At 45.2% G+C, this 16,052-nt stretch overlaps 1 protein-coding gene across 2 annotated transcripts; it reads right to left on the reverse strand.

Moving 5' to 3' along the window:
- Positions 1 to 9,126: 9,126 nt before the first annotated feature.
- On the reverse strand, positions 9,127 to 15,639 carry LOC310790482 (protocadherin-10; the record flags this gene model as incomplete). 2 transcript variants are annotated; one of them, XM_083652185.1, is made up of 4 exons in its annotated part: positions 9,127 to 9,434; positions 9,907 to 10,034; positions 10,291 to 10,349; positions 13,105 to 15,639. In XM_083652185.1, the coding sequence occupies 4 exons, from the start codon at positions 15,625 to 15,627 to the stop codon at positions 9,127 to 9,129; spliced, it is 3,018 nt and encodes a 1,005-aa protein (XP_083508311.1). The 2 variants fall into 2 exon arrangements, with proteins under 2 accessions (XP_083508311.1, XP_083508310.1); XM_083652184.1 differs by having other exon boundaries at positions 9,889 to 10,034; positions 13,105 to 15,627.
- Positions 15,640 to 16,052: the final 413 nt, after the last annotated feature.

Genomic DNA, 16,052 nt, shown 5'->3' on the forward strand with positions numbered 1-16,052 from the left:
ACTTTTCCTAATAGGAGGCCAGAAAATCTGAAGGTCCCAGTTGTCTGGAAGGCAGCATAAGGATAGCCTATATATATTTAGAACATTCCTTGTCTGTCTATTCTTAGGCTACATCAATGTGCTATAAAATGAAGTTGACCTGCACCCAGTTCAATCAGTTATACTACCATGTTTCCAAAAATAGGACTTATTTTTACAAAGAATCTGACATTTATTATTAGGCTATTATTATTAGTAGTAGGCTAGTAGTAGTAGGCCCTAGTAGTAGTAGTAGTAGTAGTAGTAGTAGTAGTAGTAGTAGTATTGTTGTTGTTGTTGTTGCTGTTGTTAGTTTCTCTCCTGATTCTAAATATAGCTGAATCGCTTGGTTTGACCAAGTAGCTAAAACTATTTTACGAAATGTCTATGGAAAAATGATAGGCTAATGGATGCTTGCGGAAGAGGGCGTGACTTTGGCGCTCTTTGGATGGCCAGACTCTCTTCGGAACCTTGGCTGGAACCGGCTGAAGCAGCCCTGCAACGTCAGGCGGCGTAATGACGTCATCGGGCGTGGGAACCCGGAAGCGCGGGAGTGTTTGTTGTGATCGCTGGATAGGTTTGAGTAAAGCTGGGAAAACGCTACTCTGAGAGCTTTTTACGATAATAAAGGTTACTGGGAAGTTGGGAACTATTAGTATTGTTTGTGTGTGTGATGGAGTGACATTTTATTTTCTTTGAGCACGCGTTGCAAGCGGGCGGCTGACGGACGGACGACAGCTGTGCAGTCGGTGCGCAATGGCGCTCGTCTGTGTTTGGGGACAATCCCCGGAATTGTTTGTCGGGGCTGCCTGGGAGTAACTTCAGCTCGGTTGGAGAGGGTGAGTGTGAGAGAGGATGGCGGCGACTTCTACCTCTGACTCACGACGGTAGCTGTTTAGGAACCGCGGGATCACCCGCGCGTAGAAGGAGATAGCTGGGCACGTTGAACCGGGCGCATGGAGCTGATCAGCGGGCAGGGGAGACTCCGAGCGAGGCCGGCGATCTTGGATCCATGGCGAGATTGGTGAGTGACTGTTGTTTGTTCGAGCTTGGTCTGTCTGGGAGCGTAACGTGACGTACGAATGAGATACATGCCACTTATAAACTGAGACGAAAGGTGAGAGAGGTAGTAGACTAGTGCAGTAGTAGTAATCTGGTACCTTGTAGGGACATCTCAGGACTAGCAGTCCTCTTCTTCAGTTCCTGTGTTACTTGAGGAGTGGATGGGAGGGCGGAGGCAATCAGGAAGGCAGGTTGTCGCACTCGGCTTCATCACCTTAACTTACTCCACAATGTTTTTGTTTTTTGCTTGTTTGTAATTTTGTTTATAAGATAGGGAAAAAATAAAATGTTAAAGTACCATAAACCATTCATAGCTTAAATTAAACATACAGTAGATAGATGATTGACCGACTATTAAACTCATAATGATGGTTAAAAGAATAGGAGAATAAAATCATAAAATTTGATTAAATTGGAAACAAAGATGCCTTGGTGGCCTCTTCTTTCCTGCTGTATGCTCATTCTTCTTTCCTGGTTCAGCTCAGCTCTATAAAATACTTTTTTTTCTAAAACTAAGAGTATTTCCTCCAGTGTCATCAGGTCAGATAACTGGTGGGTGTAATTGGAATTCAAGTATCTATGGAGTCTGTAGGACATTCTAATGGCAAGATCTTTGGACAGTTTTTTCAGCTGGGCTTCTCCAATATTACACCATGCATGCATTGCATACTCAAAAAGTGTCTGACCGACTGGAAGACACAAATGGCAATTTCAGTTTTTGCCCCACCCAGCTTCCTACAGAGGTGGTTCAGTCTCTTCCTTGCCTCTTTTATCTGGGCTATGTGAGCAGTCCACTTCATGTTTTCCTGGAAGGTCACTCCCAGGAACTTTGCTGTGGGACTGGCCTGCAGAGTTTGGCCATACAGCTGAAGAACCACCTTATTGCCTTTACATGTGTTTCTGGATGGAGAACATCACACACCAAGTTTTGAAGGGATTCAGCTTGACTCTCCACATGTTAGCCCAGGTCTCGTTCTCTGTGATGCTTCTCTGTAGCTTTTTCTGAGCATGCTGGAAGGTTTTTGATGAGGCCCAGTAGCAGAGAGGTCATCAGCAAATTGAGAGACCTGTGATTATTTTTGGGGTGGGTAATACATATCATTAATATGCAATAAAAACAGCAATGGACTGAGAGCTTGAACCTTGGGGCACCCCGGCTTCAGGTGTTAATTTACTGCAGGTTGAGGGCAGCTCCCACCCTCACCTCACAACATAAAAAACAAATTGTTTAAAAGCATTATCATTGTTTCGGGAGGCGAAGAACAGCCTGCACACAAATCCCTTGTGCCACATTAATGACATCTTGTCAAACACATTTTCTATGTCAAAAAATACTGCGACTGTGAATTCTTTCTTATTAAAATCTATCTGCTAGGCGTAGTATGTTGTCTGTTGTGGTACGCCTTGTTTTTTTCTAAACCCAGCCTGATGTACTCCCAGAGCTCCTATGGCATCAAAATGGGTTTGGAGTATGTCAGCCAGCACTCTCTCTCTTAAGGTTGCTCAGCAGGCTGATGGGTCTGTAATTGACAGGTAGGTGGGGCTCTTTGTTTGGTTTGGAGGGCATAGATAAACACTAGGGCAGATTTCCAAGGCTTTGGGAAATAGCAAAGGGTGTAGGTCTGCTAGTTGAGATAGAAACTGAGGTGATGCCTATTTTATACAACGATTGTACTGTGTCTTCTTCACCCGGGACTTTCACTTTGAGTTTCTTAGTTTGCTTTTGGAGTTTGGTTATTGATGAAGGTTTCATTGTAACTAAGTGATGGATTTGATCCATTATGAGGGCAACTCCTCCGCCTCTCCCTGGGGCCTGTCTTTTCTTAACCCTCAGATGGTCTTCGTCTTTTGGTCACACCGAGGGCCTTCGGGTCAATTTGACCCGGCTCATGTTCAACCATTCTAAAGTCGTTATAAACCCCAAAAATCCTACTAATCATAGTTTGTTCTTCATTTTAATAAAGAGCTACTCAAGTTTATTTATTATCTCCGCGAGGAGATTATGAGATTGTCGCTGTCAGTGCGTCTGTCTGTCTGTGCGTCTGTGCGTGCGTGTGTTCCTGTGTGTGCGTGTGTTCCTCCCGGATCTCGAGAACCGTTGGTCGGATCTACTTCAAACTTTGGGAGTGTACTAAGGAGTACGTGATGGAGTACAGTGACCTGTTTTCGTGCAATTCGGTATAGCGCCACCTACTGGCAACACAGTGCGTGTGTTCCTTGTGTGTTCCTCCCGGATCTCCAGAACCGTTGGTCGGATCTACTTCAAACTTTAGGAGTGTACTAAGGAGTACGTGACGGAGAACAGTGACCTGTTTTCGTGCAATTCGGCATAGCGCCACCTACTGGCAACACAACAAGTGGTTTATCTTGAGAACCCCTCGTCCGATCAACTTCAAACTCGGGGAGTGCGCTTAGGGAGACCCAACGGAGTGCAGGGAGCTGAATTCCAGGCAATTTGGCATAGCGCCACCTACTGGCAACAAATAAAACATCTTGCAATTCGCCTTAGCACCACCTACTTGCAACAAAAAATGCTTATCAACAACTCTTTCCCGGGGTTTCTCCAAGAAAATTCCGCCCACACAGGTGCAAGAGAGGTGAACTGTAGCTAAAAATCGCAAAAAAGTATCAAAACATACTGTCAACTCTGAGTGAACTTTCATTGTGTGTGTGTGTGTGTGTGTGTGTGTGTGTGTGTGTGTGTGTGTGTGTGTGTGTGTGTGTGTGTGTGTGTGTGTGTCAGAATGCAATGTTTACTAGAAAATACCAATATGTCTAACATTTTCAAAGAAAGAAATTGTCTAAATTTCACTTCTGACCCCTTTTAGCCTCCACTTTCAATGGCCGGGTCAAATTGACCCGAAGACCATGGGTGTTATATGTTGATGCAGGGGGGGGTAGCAAATGCATGAAATGTACCATTTTCATATCACATGTTTAGTACAGTAAATGAGCCAAGCAGAAGAAGTTTCATAGAGAAAAAAATATTTTAACATACTTTTCCTTGATGTTGAAATTTTAAAACGGGTCAAATTGACCCGAAGACCATGCGAGGGTTCTTAAAATGGCATAGCTTGGTAAGGAAAGATCTATTGCCTGGTGAGTGGTGAGAGAAATGGTTCATTTTATTGACCCTACATGAACATTCTTTTCATGTAGAATATGGAGGAGCTGCTCTTTATTTGACCTTCCTTCTTGCAGCATAAATTAAAGTAAGAGTTCTTGATTCCGAGATTCGGCTTGCTTGAATATTGAATATGATTTAAGGTCTCATGAGAGGAAGATAATGGCACTATCACAATGGGCAGGGATACATTTCTTTGAAGAGAGATGGTTACAGTGTTTTATAAGGTGCAATGGTGCATGTACAGAGAGTGGACTGGTCAGAGATAGTGTGGAGACACAGTGGTTTTGTTGATGAGGACAGGACATGATCGATTAGGATTTCTGTGAGGCTAAATGTGTGTGAATGTTGAGGTGAGTACAGTATGATGATGTATGTGTGTATTTAAATGAATAACTAAAAGCCCTTAAGGGGGGTACTGAACTATAGTGTGTGAGTCTGATCATACAACCTTTCCCTAACATTCCTCTTATTTTGATATGCAGAATGATACAATTATCCATATTATTGTTCTGTGAGAGAGAGAGAGATCCCAACTTTAAAGTTGTGAGTGAGTGAGTGCGTGCGTGTGGTTTAGTGGTTTATTGAAGGTGTTTCTCAAAGCATTTCCAGATTTGTTTTTCTTTATCATGACACAGGCTCTTTATGTCATTTATGTCGTCTTTATAGATCATTGCATTGCTCCAGAGGTCTGGGGGCCTTAGGTCCAGAGTGGAGCTGAGGGAGAGGCTGGTGCTGGGAGGAGGAACGTGCCATGGACAGGTAGGTTGGACATTGCTTGGAAGCAGCAGAATGACTTCCACCACAGTTGGCACATGTTGATTCATGTTTGGCCTTAACACATCACATGCTTTGTGTCAATGACCTGCTCCACATCTGACCCAATTAGTTTGGTTTTTACATTGTTGAGCAATGTGGTTAAAACTCTGGCAGTTGAAACACTGTTTTATAGTTGGTGCAGAGTGGGCTTTTTCAACACGAAAATCCTTCCCTTTATCAGTTGAGTGGAGTCATCAGGGTTGGTCAGGTGGATCCTGTGGAGTCGTCACAGTTGATTAGGTGGTTGGTCAGGTGGACCCTGATGAAGGTTGGCTGTTCTGTTCTGCTAATGAAGCGGTGAGCCTTTTGGATTAGGATGCCTTCATTCTTTCATCTTTGACTTGGTCAGTAGTGATATTCAATGATGACAACATGTTTGATTGTTTCCTGAGTCGCGTTGCCAGTTTTATACTGAGTTTGGCACTTTTGAAAGCGTCCTCCGGCCACAGATCCAAGAGCTGATTCAACGAGTGTGCATCTTTTGGGAAAACCAGCAGCCCTCTCTTCAGATTGACAAGCTTTTGGAGTTTGATCAAGGGTTTAATCAAAAGTGAGTGGGTGGGTGAGGTGTCCTTATGTACTCTGTAGGCAGAAATGGAATGACTATGAGGTGTGGTCTCTATGGTGGGACAATGATGTGTCTTGGCAACAAGCTCCCATCACAGCTTGCTAAGGGATGTCATTCAACATTACTCATTACACCATCACACCAGTAATTTACCACATCATCAATATACAATTTCCTCTTCAGTTACCAGTCTTTAATTAACAAAAAAAAGATATACATGACAAAATATTTTCTTATATACAGCAGTGTGAGTGATAGTAATAATAGTAAAGAGTAAAGTGCATTAGGTTGGTCAGTAAAATGAACAGTGACATGAACAGTAACAGTGTGGATTTATTTCCAGGTTGTTTCCGGGACTTTAGAACCTGCCCATGACATTCCCTGGTTCATAACAGACTGCCATGCAAATTTGCAGCCCATTCCGACCTGCAGGTGTGGGCGTGATGTGGTTTCCAAGACTTTCCAGGACTTTTCAGTTGGTTCCAGGACTGTCCAACCTGCTCATGACCTTCCTCGGATGTACCTTCTCCTCCAGTCAAAAATTGCCAAACAGGCACCATGCCTGAAGTATCAGAATGCAAATCTGTATTCAAAACCTCATGATTTGACGTCATTGGATTTTTTTTTTATATTGCTGCTGCACAGTGCAGAACACACATGTTTACAATAACAACTGATCTTGCTAGGGGAATAGGTCGAGAAAATGCTGGGTGCACATTGCATTGCCTGGGGAAAGTGTTGCGTGGTTCTAAAGACATCAGTCAGAGAGGTTGCCATCTTTACTATTCACTTGTATTTATACATGTTTCAATAACTGAAACAGTTCAACCGTCAACTATCAGTCCGGCAGCCACAAAAGTTTATGATTTGTGATGTGTGAGTGGGTGATTGGGTCAGTGAGTGAGTGAGTGAGTTTTATCTTTTTTGTGTCTATTTCACCAGCCCACGTACATTTTTAGGTTCATTATGTGTCCAGTGATGATAACCAATAAGTCATGTGTAACTCAATTTTGTCTATTGGCAGATGAATAGAGGGGTTGTATACTTTGCAAATGCTTTAAGGCAATATCACTGTCTTGTCTGAGGATATTTTGGATTAGGTCATTGCAATGCGACCCCACCCCCCATTCCCTTCCGAGTTCACAAGGTAAATTAAATTAAAGGGTGGGGGATTTCTAGACTTCCAAAATATGTATTAAAACTCTATATTCTATACAGCATGCAATGATTCTTACTCAATGACACCCTCTGCTGGCAATATGGTTTACCAAGCCAGTGTTACAAGATGGTGCATAATACAGTAGGCTCATCAGTCAGATGCACTTTTATTGAGTTTTCAGTAATTACACATGACAATCAAATGCACAATTATTTACCCATGCATTAATTTCTGCATCACAATAATAGTTTGGTTACAACAGACTTTTTCATCTCAGAAGGCAGAATATTTTAATACGTCTATTGTTAGAATGTGATTTGCTTGACATTTATCTGCCATTTGTCAAACAATGGCCCTGAACCCAAAATGGGTCACCAGCATGTTGCATGTGGGACTGCTCGTGACAAGACTGATATGCTTTAATGAGCTTGGGTCCCAAGGGTGACGCCTAATTGACTCATAGGGGACCAAGGAGGACACATAAGAAATAATTTTATTCTCATAATTTAGTTGCTAACCTTTTGGTTTGTCTCTTACCATTGCTTTGAAATCAAAAGAAAATTGAACGCGACTCAAAGACATGAGCATGTGGATAAATAATGTGAACACAACCTCAGAAACATTATATCCTGACACAACAGTAAATATTGTCTCACCAGTGCATAGGCTCTCTCTGGTGGATATTTAAAGAAACTGCAGCTGATCAGAAAAGGGTTGCTGGTCAAACTTATTTCAGCACCACATGGATGGACAGCTCCCAATGAGAATCCTTTAGCTCAAAGGTTGTAAAGGGCAGAGGTTTATTGTGTTTTCACTCTGAAATTGAAGAGACTGGAGGACTCTGGGCACGTTTTAACTATAATTTGACTATAATACCACTGAATTTCAAAGAAACCGAAATTTCCTTGGGTATAAGTGTAAGTGGATAATTGCTTTCTTTATTGTCCCCTAATCTAAGACGAAACTTGTTCTTAGGGTGAGAAAGATCCCAAACTTCTATTTTAAGAACAGAGCTCCATTCCTCAATCATCTGAAAGTAAGCCACGCTGACCTAAATAATTCTGCCCCTTCCTCCACCCGTCCCCATGGATCACCTCGGCACCTCATGAAGAAGGTTAGCCTGCTCTCCAGAAGTGCCTCCCTGCTCTCTACGGGCCACGTTTCCTTATTACCGGAATTATTTTCAATCTGAGCCATGCGCCGACCTAATTACCCCACTCAATTCTGGCCAACTCTCATCTGTTGATGCTAGGAACTCATTCCCTGGGAAATAAGATGTAAAAGGGCACGGAGCGAGGAGCCACCGGCCCTGTAGCTTATACATCCAGGTGTGGCATTTGGAGCTGAGCCTCCATCCCCCTAACGCTTGTGTTCATGTGCGTGGTCTTAATTAAAGTGGTATTTCAAGAGAGGAGGTTCTGTTTGTTCAGTTAATGAACCACACAATTCTCTGCGGGCAAATGGAAATGCAAGCACTCCAATTAGCATATGTTAGCATTTTACTATGTTTATTCCTCACCACACACAGAAAAACAGTTGGAAAACAGCTTACCAAGGCAAAAAGCTTACCGCCCTTGTAGGAGTAGCTGTGTTGTTTTTTCCACCCCCAAAATAATTGACTCAAACTGAGTAAACATTATACAGACCTTGTAAGCTTAAAGCCAAACCTAAATACTTTATGCACAGATCGACCACAAGCCACGTTTGAGTGTGTGTGTGTGTGTGTGTGTGTGTGTGCGTGCGTGGGCGGGGGTGGGCGACATTCATCTTGTGAATTACAGTATAGGCCACACAGAGAGGATCATAAGAAAAAAATACTTTATTTCAGAAATGTATACAGTACATGTGTTGGGAAGATTCTCCTTCCGTTCTTTAGAATAGTCTGCGTCAACTGCAGCTTGCATATTATACATTATCACACTATTTCTTCATATTCACACAAGCGCTGCTAGCAAACAAACATACAAAACACATTTTGAGATTTTTTCATAAAAACTAAAAAATATAAATTCATAAGGATGTGCAAAATAATTTTCCACTATTTAATACCTTTTGTTATTTTGGATGTAACAACTGTTGCTCCAGTTTGATTGTCTAAATAATAATCATCGTCATAATCATAATAATAGGCAAAGACGCATATGTTGACCATGTTGCAGTGACATGTCAAATGGATGGCCATGAGACTCCATTTCCAAAAACATGATTTATTCTCTTGCTGATCCAGTCCTTCCCTTCTGTTTTTCAGACTATAGAGACTGGCAATCTATTTGTACACTCCTTTCTGTATTTAACAGTCTCTCCGTTTTCATCACAGGTTATTATCCATCCATCCAACCCAACCGTCCATTCATTCAGTCAGTGTTTAAAAGTCAGTCAGTCATTGTACAGGTCATTGTTGATAATGGCAGCCTCTCCCTGTGGGGACATCTGAAGACGTCGCCTCTTGCCAAAGGTGGAGAAGGCGTTGTGGACGTCCAGCTCACTGCGCTGCGCAGTGCTGGGCCTCAGGGTGCAGAAACCCGAGGGGGTCCCGGGGATGTACACGTTGTGCTGGTAGTCTGGCGGAGGGTGTGGATGGGGGTGAGGAGGGAGTGACGGCTGCTGCTGCTGGGGTGGGGGTGTGCACCGAGGGGTCCAGGAGCGAGGGGGGACCGCAGCGGCCGCAGGAGACATCTTGTAGTCTGTGGTGGGAGATGAGTGTCAGTATGGAGAAGAGAAACAAAACATCTAGTTATATGATTGCTCGTGTGAATAATACTGTTAATATTAAACTCTACTACAACTCATGGAATATATTTATGTGCACAGCACTTTTCCAAAACAAAGTTGATCAAATGTTTCACAACTGAGATAAAAACGACCAAAACAAGGCAATACAAGAAAAGAAGAGGACAGCAGCAAAAGTAAAATATTGCTATAAGAGTGTTGATGGGATACTCTCTTTAGTTAGAGAAAGGGCAATATCATTAGTAAATTATGTCTGTATATTATGTTATACTTAATATCTTCATCTTCAATGGCCTTTAGACCCACATGCCAGATGCTTATATACCCTGTTTGTGTCCATTTGTGTTTGTGTGTATAACATGCTCTATGCATACAAAATCCACAAGTGTATGGTGCGTGGAACGATACAAACCATGCCTCTCATACCTTTTGTCCCTCTCATATGAGTACCCCAGGTCCAGTACTGTCCAGGGGCCATAGAGGTGACATAGTTGTCTGGGTCTGCGTGCATGGCCTTACGCATCAGGGTGCCATCCATGTTGATAGAGTTACAGCTACAGAGGAGATAGAAAAAGCTATCATTCTCTTGTCATGTTTCACTCATTTGTATGAGATAGAGATATGTGTGTAAATCCACATGAACTATGTTATTTTCAGATGATGCAGTACTACAGCTCATTTGGGCATGTTAAAAGGGCAATTGCTCGAATACAAAAGACAGATGAGCAATAAATACTGAATGCGATGTTATGATAAGTTGCTAGACATCAAGGTCAGAAAATGAAAAGTTAGGTCAATGGTCTGCAGTACCTTTTAATAGAGGAGTTCTGGTTCTTGGTGAGAGTCCAGTCCGTGTTTGGCTGCTTGAGCTGCAAGAAAAAATGTTGGATATTTAGTTGCAATTGTTCATAATTACAAGGTCCATATAGAGATGCGCAATCTGGGGGACTACTCAGGTCAATTTTGAGAAGATTTCCTCTCCAATAGGAAGTAATAATGAAGTCAGTTTTGATAGCAAAGGAGAGCTTTTGTGTCTCTCCCCATTATATTAATAATAATCAGTGATAATTGTGCAGAGAACAGCTTGTCATTGTGTTTGCCCTGAAATTGAAACATGGCTATTTTCAGGTGGATTGTGACTGCCCCCCTGTGGCTGTGTAACATAACAGGTTTTTAAAGAGCACCGTCGTAGCGGAGGTTGTGCATGCCTTGAGCAAAGGCTCGCCTGTCACTTAATTTTGCTTTTATCCGCTGTGGCGCAGCGGGAGGGGCGAATGGGCTCCCGAGTTATTTATTCCGGGTCTGAGTTCCATAGTATGGATTCCACGCTCTATTAATTCACTTAAAGTTGTTAACAAGGAGAATGCGACGTAAGCATATTATTAGAATCGGTATTCAAAATACATTCCTCGCCACGCCAGCTATACGCACAAAAACCAATTAGAACCCCACCGGGATGAACCGAAACACGATTTTAATCTTCAAAGGAAACCGTGCCAGGGAGGGAATTAAGAAAATTATACACGTAATTGTTTTGTGGATTTTATGCATCATTTTACATTAATATTTGCCTGATGCTCCTCGAGCAAGCTTTTTAATTAAAAGTCTCACCGAGGGCCCACAAAAGTTTGCGGTCCTTGCAGCTTCTGCACAATATAGGACAATTAACTCAGCGTGCGTACAACTCGCACACGCACGAAAAACCCGCGCACACAGATGCGCGCATCTGTCGTGCTGTGCGCTCGAATGTGTTTAATCTCTCCTTTAAGATTCAGTTCATGGGCAGGCATATTGTTTTCTTTACTGTCCAAGTATTTATATGGTTTGTCTTTGAGGGTTAATGTGTCACTTGACGACCTGATGTGCGCACATCTAATATGACTCATGTGAGACTGCATGAGCAAGACCACCGGGTAAATTAAGGAAGCCAATTAACGCAAGAAGGACAGTCTCCCCTTGAAGGGCCTATATAGCTGCAGGCAGAACAATCACCATGACCTCGAAATCTCCCCCTCTCTCTCTTTCTCTATATCTCATGTGGCCGGAGTCTCTCTCTCTCTCTCTCTCACACACACACACACGCGCTCTCTCTCTCTCTCTCTCTCTCTCTCTCTCTCTCTCTCTCTCTCTCTCTCTCTCTCTCTCTCTCTCTCTCTCTCTCTCTCTCACACACTCTTGTGGGAAGAGGTGTATAGGCTATATGCCAATGACCGCACTGACATTTCTCAGTCTGTCTGCTGGATTCTGGTATAGCTATCCAGAATCTCGGCACTGTCCCACATGCGTTTTGGTGATAACACTGCGATGACAATGAACAATACGCACTGCATTTACGCTCTGTTGGACCCGTCTATTGGAAACAGCCTATAGTGTCGACATCCTGCCTCCGTGAATTATCTCTCCTTGCCTCAACAACCCCATCCCACCCCTCCCCTTCCCCATCCTTGCTCGACAAATATGAAGCCACATGTCCCTCTCCTCGCATTCAGAGGACAGCGCTGGGGCCGGATCTACAGGCGCGCCACGTCCCAGCCAGGTCCTTGCCCCCTCCTCCGCCTTGCCCCACCTCCTCCTCCTTGCCCCCTCCCCTCGCCTCGATGTCCTCCCCTGTCTCCCCAAAAACGGCCCTTTGCCATTTTTCATCAATAATGGACTGCCCCCCTTGCGTATACGCCACATTGTGTGCAGGATAATGGCTCTGTCGTGGCTGTGCCCTTGAGGCATAGTTAGTGAGGTTATCTGTCCTATATTGTTAGTTTGAGCACAAGAAGACGTATCCTATTGTCGGAAACCCGACTGGTCTGCGATGAATAGCCTGGACCCAAGGTAGTTGAATTAAACAAAATAGACATTCACCTTGCCTGCAATAATAACCTTGACTTTTTGTTCAACTCTTATGTGTTTCACATGGATCCGGTTAATAAAACAGCTGTCTGATCATTGCATGAGGTGACATAAGTCTATGTTGCAATGACACTGGGTAATATATTAGGCTACCGTAATATAGGATAGCCTACCGCTCACATTCTTACAAACACTTTAAATGAAGTTTATGAAATTGTTATGGAAATATTTTGAAAACATGGAGAACGGCTAACGGGTCCCGAAGAGACCTGGAATTGTTAACAGGACTGCAGAGAAATCAACTTGAACACGGTTTGACTCATCTCTGCCTTTCACCGATTAAACTGATATCTCACTTCATTTTGCAAAAGAGAAAATATGCGCGCTGCGGAGCATATATGCTCATTGGACACGCTTTCAGTATGTTTATCATCTCATGGTGCAAAACATAGGATACGGTAATTAGAATAAAGTAGTGACATAATTATGAATCAGTTGAAACGAGATGGGCATATAGGATATAACCCACTTCTTATCAAGAGAGGACAGAGAAGGACAACCATTCGTGCATTTTTGTATTTTGTTCAAGTTCAGTTTAAATTCAGTCTCGCATGCGTGGTTTGACCTTCATAAGGGAATGTCACGCTCTAAATCCATCAGATAAACTATAAGCGGAGATTGATTTCGCTGTGACAGTGGGGCTTTGAATGATTAAATGAGTAAAAATGACCGATAGGCTCTCACTTCTCGCTATAGACTGATTTCATCACTATAGCCTACCTCGTTGGGAGTGGTAGCTCCGTTGTTCACGGATGCGCTCCGGCTTTGCGCGTTCCACGAGTTCTCTGCGCTCTTCGCCTCGTTGTTCCTCGGCGTGCTGCTCGGGCTGCACGGCTTCAGGAACATAAAGTCACTTTTGGCCGATTCGGGGGTCAGGCACACTTTATAACAATAGGACTGGGAGAGGCTGCTATTGCCATTCACTTCCATGCAGTTCGTGGGCACTTTAGACGCGGTTGAAATCTGCAGGTTGAGGTTGGATTTCTTGAACACCTCCGGGGGCGGCTCGGGCTGGAACCCCCCGCAGCAGCAGCAGGCGAACGGGGGGAGGTTGTACCCGCTCATGGTCTCCCTGTCCTTGTAGCACTTGACGGCAGCCAGCACGATAATAGCTACCAGGAATATTAGAGAGATGGTGCTCAGTGACACGATCAAGTAGAGAGCGAGGTTTGAGGGGGGCTGTGGGCTCAGAGTGAGGTCGCCGAAATCTGACAGCGACTCGGGCACGCTGTCCACCACGGAGAGGAGGATGGAGACGGTGGCGGAGAGCGGGGGCTGCCCGTTGTCCTTCACTAATATCACCAGCCTCTGCCTTGTTGCGTCTTTTTCCACTAGCCGACGAATAGTCCTGATTTCCCCCGTGTAGAGAGCCACGCTGAACAGACCCGGATCCGTAGCCTGTAGCACCTGATAGGAGAGGCGGGAGTTTTGCCCTGCGTCCGCGTCTAACGCCGTGATTTTGGTAACCAGATACCCAGCGTCTACCGACCGCGGCACCACTTCAGTGGCCACAGTGCCGTTTTTGGGCAGCGGCGATACAACCACCGGTGCGTTATCGTTCTGGTCCAAAACAAAGACGTTGACAGTGACGTTACTGCTGAGAGGAGGGAAGCCGGCGTCCTGCGCCTGCACGAGGATCTGAAAGTTTCTAAGCTGCTCATAGTCAAAGGAGCGCAGGGCATAGATATTGCCGTTGTCAGAGTTGATGGAGACGTAAGTGGACACGGGCATGCCCTGGATCAGACCGTCCAGAATAGAATAAGACAGATAGGCGTTCTGGTTAGAATCGGGGTCGAATGCAGTTACTGTGCAAATGGAAGCGCCAGGGGCATTATTCTCGGTCACATAGACAGTGTAGGAAGGTTGGGAGAACCGTGGGGGGTTGTCGTTAATGTCTGACACTTGGACAAGGATGTTTTTCCTCGTGGAGAGCGACGGAGAGCCCAAGTCGCGCGCCGTCAGGGTGATGTTGTACTCGGACACCGCTTCCCTGTCCAAAAACTCGCTGGTGACGAGAGTGTAATAGTTTTTAAATGAGGAGTGGAGCTGAAAGGGGACATTGTTGGGAATTTGACAGTCAACGTTTCCATTCTCCCCCGAGTCCCGGTCCATGACACTGATGACGGCTATCACCGTGCCCGGTGGCGCGTCCTCCTGCACGGGAGTGGACACTGATGTGAGGATGACTTCAGGCGCGTTATCGTTCACGTCCAGAATGTCGAGCAGCACTTTACTGTGCACGGCCACAGCCGAGGGACCCCTGTCTCTCGCCTGCACATACAGCTCAAACACACTGGCTTTCTCATAGTCCACAACACCCTTCACTCGGATCTCGCCCGTGTAGGGGTCCACATTGAACAGCTCGCGCACCTTGAGTGGAGCGTGCCCGCTGAACGCATAGGTCACCTCCCCGTTCGAGCCCTCGTCCAGATCGGTGGCATTCAGTTTGAGCACCGGGGTCCCCCTCGGTGCGTTCTCCACCAGACTCGCTCGGTAAACGGACCGATCAAATACGGGCACGTTGTCGTTGGCGTCTAACACCGTGATAGTTATCAATGCAGTCCCGGAGCGCTCGGGGGAGCCCCCGTCATATGCAGTCAGCACCATGTCGTGCTTCTTCTGCTGCTCCCGGTCCAGCGGGGTGTCCAGCACAAGCTCGGCAAACTTGCTTCCATCGTTGCGCGTCTGGATATTCAGCACGAAGTGCTCGTTTGCGCTCAGCTGGTAGGAGCGCAGAGAGTTGGTGCCCACGTCCTGGTCCTGCGCGCTCTCCAATGGGAAACGGGAGCCGGGCGCAGCAGACTCGGTGATGTCGAGATTAAACTCGCTCCACGGGAAGCTGGGAGAGTTGTCGTTCACGTCTAAAATCTCCACCTCCACTCTATACAGTTCTAACGGGTTTTCAATGACCACTTGCAGGTGTAAAAAACAGTTCGGGCTCCGTTCACACAGATCCTCCCTGTCAATCTTTTCGTTGACAAATAAAATGCCATTCTCCAAGTTCACTTCTAAATACTGCTTCTTTGCGCCCGAGACTATACGGAACCGACGCGCGGACAGCTTGGCCACATCCAAGCCCAAGTCTTCGGCGATGTTCCCCACAAACGCTCCGTGCTCTAGTTCTTCGGGGATAGAGTACCGAATTTGCGCAAGAACTAGATCCACTACACACGCACAGAATAGCAGACACACCACCAGCCCAGTCACCGGTGCCCAACTGCCTCTCGGGAGCCTGCGGTCCATGTCAGCGGCGCGCGTAAAAGCACCTCACCCTGACATCATTCAAGGGGATTTGCTTGGTATTTGTAACGCAGCTAAAAAGTAAATCTATGAGCACAGTGTGCCCCAAATAAGATCTTCAGATATACTTTTGTAGAATCTACACAAAGTCACGCATGGATAACTTCGCTGTAAACTGAGAGGAGAGTTAAAGCATCTCTCTCCCTCTCTGTTGTGCTCCCTGCGCGCAGCACCGGTGGTGTGTGAACGGGGGAGGCTCGCTCTTTGATTTTCCAGTGTATTAGACACTCTGAGAGAGCTTGTGTGTGTGTGTGTGTGTGTGTGTGTGTGTGTGTGTGTGTGTGTGTGTGTGTGTGTGTGTGTGTGTGTGTGTGTGTGTGTGTGTGTGTGTGTGTGTGTGTGTGTGTGAGAGAGAGAGAGAGAGGGGT

The sequence above is a fragment of the Poromitra crassiceps genome (assembly GCF_964638095.1).
Source record: "Poromitra crassiceps genome assembly, chromosome: 15".
In the NCBI taxonomy this organism is placed as follows: domain Eukaryota; kingdom Metazoa; phylum Chordata; class Actinopteri; order Beryciformes; family Melamphaidae; genus Poromitra; species Poromitra crassiceps.